This window comes from Lasioglossum baleicum, chromosome 11, assembly GCF_051020765.1.
Source record: "Lasioglossum baleicum chromosome 11, iyLasBale1, whole genome shotgun sequence".
NCBI classification, from domain to species: domain Eukaryota; kingdom Metazoa; phylum Arthropoda; class Insecta; order Hymenoptera; family Halictidae; genus Lasioglossum; species Lasioglossum baleicum.
In genome coordinates, this window is record NC_134939.1 from 261,744 (window position 1) to 274,855 (window position 13,112).

A 13,112-nucleotide genomic window follows, 5' to 3' on the forward strand; every position below is an offset into this window, starting at 1 on the left:
ACGTCATAAACGAAAAAAAATGTCGCACACTCGGTATAATATTTCGCAGTGACTTCCTGTCGCCACAGTTTTGTGAAATTCCTAAGCACTATCAAGGTTAACCAAATAGCATCTTAAATGCTGACAGTTTCTTGCATGCGCCGAGATACCTGTTCGTTCCTAAGGGGTATCATATTTCATAAAAATGGTCGATCAAAGACCAGTCAAATAACGTCATAAACGAAAAAAAAAATATCGCACACTCGGTATAATATTTCGCAGTGACTTCCTGTCGCCACAGTTTTTTGAAATTCCTAAGCACTGTCAAGGTCAACCAAATAGCATCTTAAATGCTGACAGTTTCTTGCATGCGCCGAGATTCCTGTTCGTTCCTAAGGGGTATCATATTTCATAAAAATGGTCGATCAAGGACCAGTCAAATAACGTCATAAACGAAAAAAAATGTCGCACGCACGGTATAATATTTCACAGTATCTTCCTGTCGCACCAATAGCGGCTTGGACGAAAATATGCTAGCGCTGCAGTATTTGCATGCCCAGAGTTATTCTTTGACATATATACAAAATGTTCGCTATGTTTATGAGATCTTCGGTTGGCCAAGCGGCTAATAAGTTGGACTATCAAGCGGTAGACCGGGGTTCGAATCCTGTTCGAGTAAGACAGTTTTTTTCTTTAAAAAAAAAATCGCAACCGCTTGTGACGTCACGGAAGTGGTGGGGGTTCCAGCGAAGGTGGTGGTATGCCTCGCAACAGCTCGTGACGTCACGGAAGTGGTGGGGGGCTTCCAGTGAAGGTGGTGGCGGTAGACTACGAAACGCCATTGTCGGTATGCTCGACAAAGTGTCAATACGTCTCTGGTGACGTCACTTCCCGCGAGCTGATGTCACTTCCTCATGACCTCGCAAAAAAATGGGTGGGGGGGGGGGGGTAAAAAAAATCGGGCAATTACCGGGGGGGAATTACCCTGGGGGGCAATTACAGGTGGCAATTACAGGGGGGCAATTACAGGGGGGCAATTATAGGGGGGCAATTACAGGGGGGCAATGCCCCCCCGGAGCTTGGTGGAGGGGGGGACCCCCTCCACCTATGGGGGGAACCACCCTGATCCAGAACCGGCATAGCCTTACTACTCACTTGCCCCTGGTTTGTAGAGTGTTCAAGTACTCCCGAGACCAGCGTTTCCAAAAGTGATGTTGAAGCTGTTGGACTAACTGCCACCGAGATAATCGAGATACTGGAAGTTCTTCGAGGTTGGGCTCTGGAATCGCGGAGTCAGGGCTGCTGGATGCTCAGGGTCGTCGGACAATGGCTGTAAAGGTCTGGAGTTAAGGCAAGCCTCGATGCCAGTCAGGAGCGTGGTCAGCTCCTCAAAAGTCAATCGCTGCTCGCCGATGATCCGACGGAGATGATGCTTAACAGATTTCACCGCCGCTTCCCAGATTCCTCCAAAGTGTGGAGTAGACGGGGGTTGAATTTCCAGGAAATGCCTTCCCTGGAGGCTGCGGCGAATGGACCGCCTCCCTGTTGTGTCGATTCTCGGAGTAGTGCGCGCAGCTCGTGATTGACGCCTACGAAATTGCGCCCGCAGTCGCTGTACAGCTCTAGGCAGCGACCTCGCCGTGATATGAAACGTCGTAGTGCAGCGAGGAAGGTTTCGGTCGATCCATCCGACACAGCCTCCAGGTACACGGCCTTGGTGACAAGGCAGATGAACACGATGTATCCCTTAGATGTGAGCTGACCACGACCTCGGCCAGACCGAAGATATATTGGCCCTGCATAATCGACACCAGACCTGAAAAGGGACGACTCGGTGTTATTCTGGCAGATGGGAGATTTCCCATTTTTGGCTGGGCAGTTTGCCCTTTCCAGCGAATACAAACTGTGCATTGGTGGATACAGCGTTTTACCATTGGGTGACCTCTGAGAATCCAGCACTCCTGGCGTAGCGTAGCCAGGGTAAGCTGTGTCCCCCCGTGAAGGCATTGTTTGTGAGCAGCGTCGACCCACAACTTAGCCAGAGGAGATTCGTCAGGAAGGATCGCTGGATGCATCCGGTCGTACGCAAGATTGGCAGCTTGTAGACGGCCTCCGACTCTTAAGACTCCGTCCTCATCCAGGAATGGGCAGAGTTTGGCAAATCTGCTCTTTGCTGCCACGGGTTGATTCCTCCGGAGATTGGCGATGTCTTCGGAGAATGAAGCTGACTGCTCCAGACGCAGGAGAATCAGTTTGATTTCCTGCATTTCAGTAACAGTGATAACAGATTCTGTTTTTCGACTTCCAGGGGCCCAGCGACGGCACCAGGCAAGGACTCGAAACATGCGAGTTAGATTCGAGAAGTGCTCGATTAAAGTGCAAGATGTGTTCCCCCGCTGGGTTGTCACGTGATGTGCCTTCAGCTCCTCGTCCTCGTGGGTTGTCTCCTCGGTAGGTACAGCGGGGAGAGGATCTGGTGAAGAGAGCCACTCGGATCCTCGCCACCACAGTTTGAACCTTGGAAGCTAGGCGGGAGACAGGCCCCGAGAAGCGCAATCAGCTGGGTTCTCCGCGCTCCCTACGTGGTGCAACTGAGCTAGCGACAACATCCTCTGGATTTCAGCCACTCTATTCGCCACGTAAGTCGGCCAGCGAGAAGGATACCTCCGGATGCAGCTGAGTGCCACGGATGAGTCCGACCAGATGTGTAGATCGACCTCTCGCCAATCGAGCGCCTTAGTGACGTGCTCGACGAGCCTTGCCAGCAGGAAAGCTGCACAGAGTTCCAGTCTGGGCAGAGATACTCGTTTCAAGGGAGCCACCTTGGATTTGGCGACAATCAGGGATACTGTAGCCACCCCTTCTGCGTTGATGGTCCGGGAATACACCACAGCAGCGGAGGCGCGCTCGGAAGCATCAGCGAAGCCGTGGATTTCGAGAGGCTGCGTGGCAGAAGTGGTTCCGAGCCATCGAGGGACTCGAATGGTCTCCAGTGCCGGGAGTTGATTCTGGAACTGCTGCCACATCAAGTCCTCCTTTTCTGGCAGCGGTGTATCCCAGTCGACCTTGAGGAACCACAGCGACTGCATAAGGACCTTGACGACGATGGTGACTCGAGCCAGCCAGCCGAGAGGGTCAAACAGCTGGGCTGTTCCGCTGAGTACAGCGCGTTTGGTGAAGCCTGCGTTTGTTAGAGACATCACAGCGGTAACCTGAAAGCAGTCAGAGACAGGTAACCATTTTATGCCGAGGACGCTGTGATGAGTTGGAGAATCCCATTCGACGATTCCCTTTCGCTCGTCGGTGGAGAGTCCGTCCAGAAGACCCTTTGAATTGGATGCCCACTTGCGAAGTGGGAATCCGCCCGCCATGAGAAGCTCTCGAAGCTCCGGTTGTTTCCGCCTTGCCTCAGGAAGGCAGTCAGCTCCGGTGAGAACATCGTCCATGTAGATGTCCCTCAGAACTATGCGAGAGCCAAGCGGGTACTGCTGCTCCTCTACCTTGGCAAGCTGGTATAGACAACGAATAGCATGGTAGGGTGCACACGCTAGACCGTAAGTGACGGTGCTCAGCTCTTAATCAGCGACTCTTTCCCTTTGTTCAGGCTTCCACAAGATCCGCTGCCATCTCCGGTCCTCAGGTTGGACAAGCATCTGCCGATACATCTTTTCGATGTCGGCTGAAAACACAAAAGCGTACCGACTCCACCTCAGCAGGACATCGGCGAGATTGGGAAGCAGGTTGGGACCCCGGAGAAGCAAGTCGTTGATGGATTTCCCGTTGGAGGATGGCATTGAGCCGTTGAATACAACTCGCAGCTTAGTAGTGGAGCTAGCCTCTCGCAGTACTCCGTGTTAAGGGAGATAGTACCCGTCGCTCGTTATCGGATGTTGTGCCTCTGCCATATGCCCCAGCCATTCGTAGGCCTTCAGGAACTCGGGGTAAGCCAGATGGAATTCGGCAGATCGCCGAAACCTGCCGTTTAGAGACTCCAGAGTTCACAAAGCTATGCGACGCGAGTCTCCCAGCTCCGGTGCGCTGCTGAATGGTAATCGCACCGAGAATCTGCCATCAGGTTGACGAAGGTGAGTTGCAACGAAGTGTTCCTCCGCCCGTTGGTCGTCTGCTGTGTATGGGATCGAAGTGTCGATCTCCTCCTGTTCCCAGAATCTGCTCAACATTTCCATTAATTCTACATTACAGTGGTATACTGGAACCTCTTGTCTACCTGCTGACTCGTCGCCGCCTTCCGAGTCGACTCCTCCCGTCAGGATCCAGCCAAGGGCGGTCTCCTGAGCCACTGGGGTGTGAGGCGGTCCTCGCTTGACACCATCACAAAGTATCAGGTTGTAGGAGTCGGCTCCAAGCAGAACGTCGACAGGATCAGCAAGATGGTAGACAGGATCAGCGAGAATCAACGCTTGCACATGCGGCCACTCGACGACAGCAGGTAGATTTCGAGGCCTGTAGCGAGAGAGCTCCGGTATAATATAGACCGGAATCTGGAATTTAACGTCCCCGTCGCAATGAGGGGAGAGGACCAGCGTAGTCTTTCCTCTCGTGAACTTCGCCTTGGCACCTCCGACCCCGAGAAGAGGAACCCGAGCTTGACTCCTCTTGACGCCGAGCCGCTGAGCCAAGGCCTCAGAAATGAGCGACACCTCATTGCCGTGATCTATGAGCGAGCGAGCTTGGAAGCCGTGTCCGCCGGAGCCTGAAACTGTCACGCGAGCGGTACTGAGAAGTACAGTGGAAGGTCGACTCACGTGAGTAGATATGTGCTGAATTGAGGCTCCCGTTGACTCGGCATCGTGGATGGTCGTGTGATGGTTCCCATCACACTTCTGACACCTTTTTTCAGACTTGCAGTCACTAATAGAATGCTTCCCCAGGCAGTTTAGACAAAGCTTCAGAGAATTTGCCGTTTCCTTCCGCTCGACGGCATCCTTCTCCTTGTATCGAGGGCAGAAAAGGACGAAGTGCGCCCCTTGACAGATGCTGCAGTTCCTTAACGAAGTGTTCGCCTTCGATATCTGGTGAACCTTGAAGGCCTTGGAAGAGGATTTCTTGCTGAGGGAGGCTTCGTCAGGCTGCTTTCGTTTAGTCTCTAACGCCTCACAGGTTTGTATGCGTCCTTCCATAAACGTTCGGAGATCCTCTAGTGTCGGTAGCTCCTTCGAGTGCCTCACTAAATCTTCCCATTCACGAAGAGACTGCGTATCCAACCTTTCGACGGTCAATTCGACTACCCAGTCGACGGCATTCGTGACAGGTCGATCAAGATTATCGAGTGCATCTACGGCGTCGAACGTTTGATCAAAGAGCTGCTGCAATTCGATCGAGGACTCCTTTTTAACAGGAGATAGAGAAGCAAGCACTCTGATTTGAGCCTGTACCAAAAGTCGGCGGTTCTCGAATCGATTTATTAATTTTTCCCAAGCCACTTTATAGTTATCAGCGGTCGTCTTAATGTTTTTCAGAAGAGACGCGGCGCTGCCCTTCATACTGGCTTCCAAATAATGAAGGCGTTCGACAGGAGACAGAGTCACATCGTTGATGATGAGGGAAGTAAACAAATCACGAAACGATGGCCAGTCCTTATATTGACCCCCAAAGATGGGGAGACCCATTTTAGGCAACACGGCTCGTGACCTTGGTGTAACGGTCTCGACGATCGTTGCCTTTGAATTTTCTGATTACTTTTCGATTGCAGATTCCTTGAACTGGGCAATCATTGCTCGTAAAGTTGAAATACTGGTCAGCATAATCTTCAAGAGTCTCCTCGTATTCGTCCTCAACGAAATAGCGACTTTCAAATAGTTCCTTATCTATTTTAGCGGCAGCTCTCAACTCAGTATCACCCTGGCGATAGTCATCCCAGAGTTGCTCTCAAAGCGTACCTTGACCAGTCTGAAGTACTTGCAGGTAGATCTTGGCCTTTCCTTTCTTCTTGATATTTGCTACCACGCGAGATATCCGTCTCGCGAGAGTATGTTGATGTTCGATAAGGTCAGCCATTGTGTCTAGCACGAGGTTGGGGCACGAGGAGATTTGAATAATGAACGGATAATAATTTTCAGATGAACTGCAGCGCTGGATCCGGCTCGAAGGACCAAATGTTACGGATTAGGAAGGATGGAACTCATCACTAGACTTAAACTGTAACTTTATTCACCCAACTGGGGTACGTTCAAATTGTCCACGAACTTGTACACAAAACACAAGATATGTAACTGGCCAAAACACAGCTCGTTTTGGCTAGAGAAGTATAATAAAGAGTTTGATGAGATGCTAACAAGATGAGTTTCACTTTGTTAGGTAGTTAGATATTCACGTATAGCGCCGTGAATGCAGTTGATAGTTGAATCGAACTTAGGCTTACTCGCGAAAACCGGTCAAGTGACGCTCGACGTTTACCGTGAGAAAGAGCGAGAACGATTGATGAACGTTGAGATCGGAGTCAAACAGCTGGCAGTTTACCGTCACCGTCGAACTAGTGATTGGCAGATCGACACAGCGATCAGCCAATAGGAATCCCCTTTTTGGGGTCGATAATCGATCCCAATCGAAGTCCGACGGTGCTGGTCTAAGCTACTGCGAGCTGCTTATCGACTCTCGATCTCGCTGTTATCGTGAGGATCCACCAATAGCGGGGCGGCGCAGTAAATCAGCGCGTTCACGCTGTCGACACGCTTAGCCAATCCCAAACAATAACTAAATAACGAAGCCGAAATCGCAATTTTTTTATTCTTTATTTTCGTCTTATATTATCGTCGAGAACCACGCACACCCCTTAAATTTTCTCCCACCTGTAGCTAAACACCCTGTATATCCACTACCGATCGTAGAGGAGCAACTCGGTGTGTTGCAGGACACAAAAATATTCAGCACTCTCGATTTAAAAACGGGTTTTTTACAATGCAACGAGGGTTAGTCTTTGGCTAATTGTAGTCACTATTGGAGATGAAGATGTCCATGAATGGATGAATCTTGTAAGGTGAAGTGCCCGGGTATAACAATTTTCATTTATTAATTAACTAAAATATATCTATCTGAACAAAACACGCTCTCTCTCTCACGTTTACAAAAATTTTATTTCCGCAAAAACAATTTTCTCGCAAAACAATAGAAAAAACTCAAAAGGATGACAGTTAACTCCGTTAAAACTGTCTAAGGGTGCGTTCCGTTGCACGCATAATGCGCATACACTGCATAGAGAACCGTTCCGTTTCATTCAATGTGCGCATGTGCGCGCATCAGACCTGTAATACATATTAATATAAATAATATAAATTTATTATATGCACATATATATAACAATGAAAGCAACTTTTACTCTAATCATACTTTATAATATTAGTTATATTTTATTACTTTGGAAATCTTCCAATCCAACCAATGGAGACAAAGAGCTGCTTGTTGATGCTATTGATAGTGCTGGTCCATCACTTGAGGCTTCAGCTGGAGGCTGCATGTATGCCTTTTCACCCATTAATAAATCCATCGCCTACAACCACAAAATAAATTTTATAAATCTATACATATAGTATGTAGTATTGTATTTACATTTTTACGTATTATACACATAAGCATATACTTACAAAGTAAAATGCCCAGCTGCTGTGCGAATTGCCACTTTTTTTATTTTGATCGTATATGTTCTTATATGTTCTGCGTAATCCAGCTAGTTTTGTAGAACATTGTACCCCACTAACTGGATAATTGGCCTCTTGCAATTCAGTAGCAATTTGTTTCCAAATTTGATTATGCCTTTTTATTCCATTTTTAAATTCATTCTCCATTTCCTTATACATGTCGATCAATAGGAGTACTGCCACATCGGGTCACGTAAACCCCTTTGATTTTTCGCTTACAGCAGTAAAGTCAGGAACGTTATCTGAAAAAATTAATTTGTTGTCATTACCGTTACAGACAAAAAAGTAATAATGATCGTTACAGAAAAAAATAAGTAATAAAAACGGTAACAGCGTTACATGTAACGCGTTACTTCACAATTAACCTCCTTGTTTAGCAGTATTTTGTTTATATTCCGCCACCAAGTCTTGTGCAAACTGTTGATCTGTTGAATTATTCGGAAAATACTCTTCAGGCAATTCAATAAAACGGGCTACTGGAGAGTTCCGAAAAACTCGAGAGTCGTGGACCGATCCAGCCTGTCCAGCATATACGTGTGTAAAATGACCAAGAGAATTACATATTACTTGCACATTGATGGAATGAACGCCTTTTCGATTGATGTATGAGCTTGGGGGAGCAGCTTTTGAGGGAGCTCGGATTTTAATATGCGTCCCATTAATAGCTCCAATAACATTGGGAAAACCGCATGATTTTTCAAATTATTGCATTACATTAACAGCAACTTGACCTCTTGGCCATGTAATAAATCGAGGTGCAATGCAATGGAGAGCATATGTAACAAGTCTTAATGCTCGAAAAGCAGTTACTTTACCAACTCCAAATTTTGTCGCTACAGATCTGAAACAAGGATATATGTATCATATAGATTAAATAATGTGACAGTCTTTATTATATTAATATATATTCCTCCCCACGTAAATATCTATAAGAATCAGGAGTAGCCATGAACCAAATGGCAATAAGAAGTTGCTTTTGTTCTGGTATTGGTTTTCTACCAGAGTAATTATTAATTGCATGTAATGCTGGACCAATTGTTCTCAGTACCATTTCAAAAGTTTCAGGAAAAATTCTAAAATAACGTGATATAACATTTATTAAAAAATGTAATCATTTTAGTAACCAATTAACAAAAAATATTTTTATTTTTAAAACAAATATGTATGGTACTTACCGAAAATGTTCTTTGAATACTGTTTTAGAGTAACCAGGGATAACTCGCTCGACATAATCTTCTATTTTTTCGGTTACAACCATTTCTCCTCGCGTTTTGCCAACCGATTAACTCCGTACACAATTTTCACAATTATCTCCTGTAACGTCGTACCGACGTGTTGCGTCGGTTTTGTTCATATGAGCAAATTCTCGCCGTATATACATATATATATATATGGTATACGTATACCTCCTTCGTAAAATCCAAACCGAAATCGCGTTTAAATCCGTACACAGCGATATGTATATATATCTTACGCGTATTTATATATATATATACATATCTCCGTGAGCGTGAACATAGGGAATCGGAAAAGAAGCGATAGTCACCGGTACAAGCGGACGCCAGCATGGCAACCGCGAGTACAGGTGTACGTACATCTAAACCGTCGTCTCGTTCAAACTGCGAAAAGTATACATCGACGACAACATATTCGTCCGTACCTCGTACGATTTAGACAAAAGGACTTCACGGTTCACCGAATCCCTATGGTCCGCGCTCTTATTATAAATAAGACGAAATCGCGCGAATCGCTCCTTCCAGTTTCGGAATTCATACCATTCAGTTCTCTAGCGTCTTCAGTCGAGTTCAGTTTAATCGCGTTTTCGGACTTTGTTCCAAATCGCTCACGATATTCAGGTCGTATTGCACCTTACCATTTCTACCATTTCCATTTCAATTATATTTCAATTGTTTCTAAATTATCTGTCGAGTTTGCTCGTGAATTCTTATACCATACTTACAGATATTATTTCTGCGCTATTTTGTTCAAACGAGCTCGCTCGCTTTATAATTCATATTACAATTGCTATTTCTGTGCTATTTTGTTCATACGAGCTCGCTCGCTTTATAATTCTTACCACAATTGCTATTTCTGCGCTATTTTGTTCACACGAGCTCGCTCGCTTTATAATTCTTATCACAATTTCTATTTCTGCGCTATTTTGTTCACACGAGCTCGCTCGCTTTATAATTCTTATCACAATTGCTATTTCTGCGCTATTTTGTTCACACGAGCTCGCTCGCTTTATAATTCTTATTACAATTGCTATTTCTGCGCTATTTTGTTCACACGAGCTCGCTCGCTTTATAATTCTTATTACAATTGCTATTTCTGTGCTATTTTGTTCATACGAGCTCGCTCGCTTTATAATTCATATTACAATTGCTATTTCTGTGTTATTTTGTTTGTACGAGCTCGCTCGCACCATCTTTCATATTACCATTGCTATTCCTGAGCTATTTCGTTCATATGAGCTCGCTCGCATCATTATTCCAACTATAATTGTTATTTTTGCGCTATTTTGTTGCACGAGCTTGCTCGCATTATAATTCAAAGCTACAATTATTATTTTGTGCTATTCTGTTGTACGAGCTTGCTCGCACTACAATTCAAGTTCGTAATTCTTATTTTTGTGCTCTTTTGCTTTGTACGAGCTCGCTCGCAAACTACTGAATTTTATCCTGTGCTATATATTTCGTTCGAGCTTGCTCGCAAGCCGTCATTATATTTTGTTTCACGAGTTTTGCTCGCAAATCATCACTTTGTATCCATTTTGGTTCATTATACTTTGTTTGTTTAAACCTATTACTTCGCAGCTTTATTCAGCAACATCCTGCTCCTCGATATCTTCCACTTCTAAAGTGTCGTTCCCAGTGACCGGTTAAAGTGATCGCGAAAGTGAGTGTGCGCGTGGTGTTTCATCGGGTTGTTCGACTCCGACATGTTCCGCAAATTCCTTAGACTTCCTACGTCCGTTCTTCTAACCCTAAAATTGGTGTATCAATCGTGTACGTCTGAGCCCAGAGGGTGCTCGGTACCGAGAGAACGCTAATTCCCTTCGATCGAAATCTCCTGTCACAAATCGAGCAAACCCACGCGTTCGGACGAGTTGCACACACCCGCATAGTGACACTTCGACCACTGGGAACCATCTCTACTACCGCGACGCGTGTTAGTTCTACGCGGTGTTCACGACGGACGACGTCCGTCTCGGTTCGCATTTATTCCCCTCTTCGCCTTTTCAACAACGACGAACACCGGTATCGGGTCCCTGATCAGACGTGGACGTTACGCGCCACGTGGATCTAAGATCGTCTTAAATAAATTGGTCGGTTACGTCCCCGCCCCGTCTGGGCTCGTTTCGTCGGATCATTTCCGACCCGGGACGTAACAGGAGCCATTTTTGGCGCAGTCGGTAGGACACGACGGTCGCCGAATATAGCCGGTTGTTCGTTGCTGAAAATCTAATCGAAATTCCTTTTCTTTCCCGCCCTTTGGCTTCCCTGTATCGCCTAACCCTCTCTCTTCACGATGGATTCCGCTGCATCAAAATTGAATTCTAACGTGCCCTCACCTCTCTCCGAGGAGGACCTATTCGCGTTCCAATTGGAACTCGCCAAGAAGGAAGCCGCCCTCCAAGAGCGCGCCGCCGCCCTTGAAACCGCGGCGAGCCTACGCGAGTCAGAACAACGCGCGCGTGAAAATGAACTATTAGCAATGCGTCGCGACTTTCATGAGATGCGGATGAACACCTTGACTCGAACGCGGCACGCTTCCGCCCCCGCTACGATTCAACCCCCTTTACCGAAGCTCCTCGCCCAGACCCTGTGAATTTCACTGTTAAGCAAGCAGTAGAATTCATACCCACCTTCGATGGCAGTAATATGACCGTCCTACAATTCATCCGAGCGTGCAAACGCGCACGCGAGGTCATACCCGCGTACGCAGAACGCACGCTGACCAAACTCGTCTGCAACAAGCTCCGCGGTCGCGCCTACGCGGCCGTGGAGGACGAAGATTGCTCTACTATTTCAGACCTCTGCAGCCGTCTTAAGGACGTGCTGGGTCCCCATCGTTTCGTCGACCAGTACCGGGGCGAACTGGCAAGCATCTCGCAGCGGCCCACCGAACACGTGCTTGACTTTATCAGTCGCGTAAAAGACCTACGCACCGCGATCCTCGATTGTCACCGCGACGGGACCAACGTCGACGATATCGACACCCTTACTATAGACAGTTTCATTCGCGGCCTTATCCCCACGTTACGCGCCGAGGTCCGCCGGCTCCGAAACGAGCCGCTGCGTGTAGTTTTCAACGAGGCCATCTCCGCCTACAAACAATACGAACTCGATAAACTCCGATACCAAGAACCCCTTCGCGACGATTATCGCCGCGTACATTTTACGGAGGCACGTTCCTCTACGCCCGATCGCCGCGATCATTATTCCCCCGAGCCTCGGCGTCGCACGCCCGAGAGTCGCGACCAATATAATCCCCCTCCTCGCGAATTTCGCCAATCTCACGAACTCCACGATTGTACGCCTGAACGTCGCGACTACTACGGCTACCCTCCCCGCGACGAACACGATTCGCGTAATCCTGCTTTTGAGCGACGAACGACGTCGGGTTTTGACCGATCCACGCCCGCGTACCGCAAACCCTGGCGTACCGCGGATTCTTCAAACTCTGTGAACGCGTCTCGCCCCGTCCCGTCACCGCGCCGATACGAACCCCCGCAGGGCAGACTGCGAGACGAAATTCCCGTGCGCAACGAGCGCCCAACGCCCAAACTTTTCGGCGGAAACGACACGGAACGTCCAATTAGCCGCGAAAATTCACCAACCCCTACCCGATTCGTGTCATCTCTAATTTTCACCGCCGACTCCCCAACGCCGCGCATTCGAACAAATGCGCCTCAATTCACGAAAGAATGCGAACTTTTAGTCGACACCGGGTCGGAGGTAAACCTAATCCGAGCGTCTAGCGTCCAACCTGATGTCCACATCAATTCCAACCGCGCTGTACAGATCCGGGGAATTACCGAGGGCACAGTCAACAGTCTCGGTCAAGAAGACATCGAGATCGCCAACGCCATCCCCGCCTCTTTTCACATTTTCCCAGGAAATCTTCCGACTAATGTAGACGGGATCTTAGGTTCGCCCTTCTTCCGAGAAGGAGCCGAAATTTCTTTTGCAAATCAGCAAGTCGTGCGCAATAACGTTTCTATTCCGTTCTCGAATCCGCGCGAGCACATGATCGAAGCCCCTATCGTAGCGTGCGTCACCGTCAATGTAAATAGCCCAAATACCGGGCACATTTCTCGCCTAGATATTAAGCCGAGCGTAGTTCTAGGTGACTGCCGAGTCACAAACAATCGTGGAAATGACAGCCCACGGTGCAGCGTTGCACTGACCGAAGTGGCGACCTCCTCCCTACCGGTACTGAAGGAAGAAGAGATCGAAGCCCACCCTTTCTATT

General features: G+C 47.7%; 2 protein-coding genes across 2 annotated transcripts; both read right to left on the minus strand.

Annotated features, from left to right (window-relative positions):
* Positions 1-1,207: 1,207 nt before the first annotated feature.
* LOC143213643 (uncharacterized) lies at positions 1,208-3,897 on the minus strand. The gene is made up of 5 exons (XM_076433697.1): positions 3,850-3,897; positions 2,562-3,488; positions 1,911-2,504; positions 1,632-1,821; positions 1,208-1,521 (listed from the first exon to the last, which is right to left on the minus strand). The coding sequence occupies exons 1-5, from the start codon at positions 3,895-3,897 to the stop codon at positions 1,208-1,210; spliced, it is 2,073 nt and encodes a 690-aa protein (XP_076289812.1).
* Positions 3,898-3,977: 80 nt separating this feature from the next.
* On the minus strand, positions 3,978-5,483 carry LOC143213644 (uncharacterized). The gene has a single exon (XM_076433698.1). It carries the CDS (start codon positions 5,481-5,483, stop codon positions 3,978-3,980), a length of 1,506 nt encoding a protein of 501 aa, XP_076289813.1.
* Positions 5,484-13,112: the final 7,629 nt, after the last annotated feature.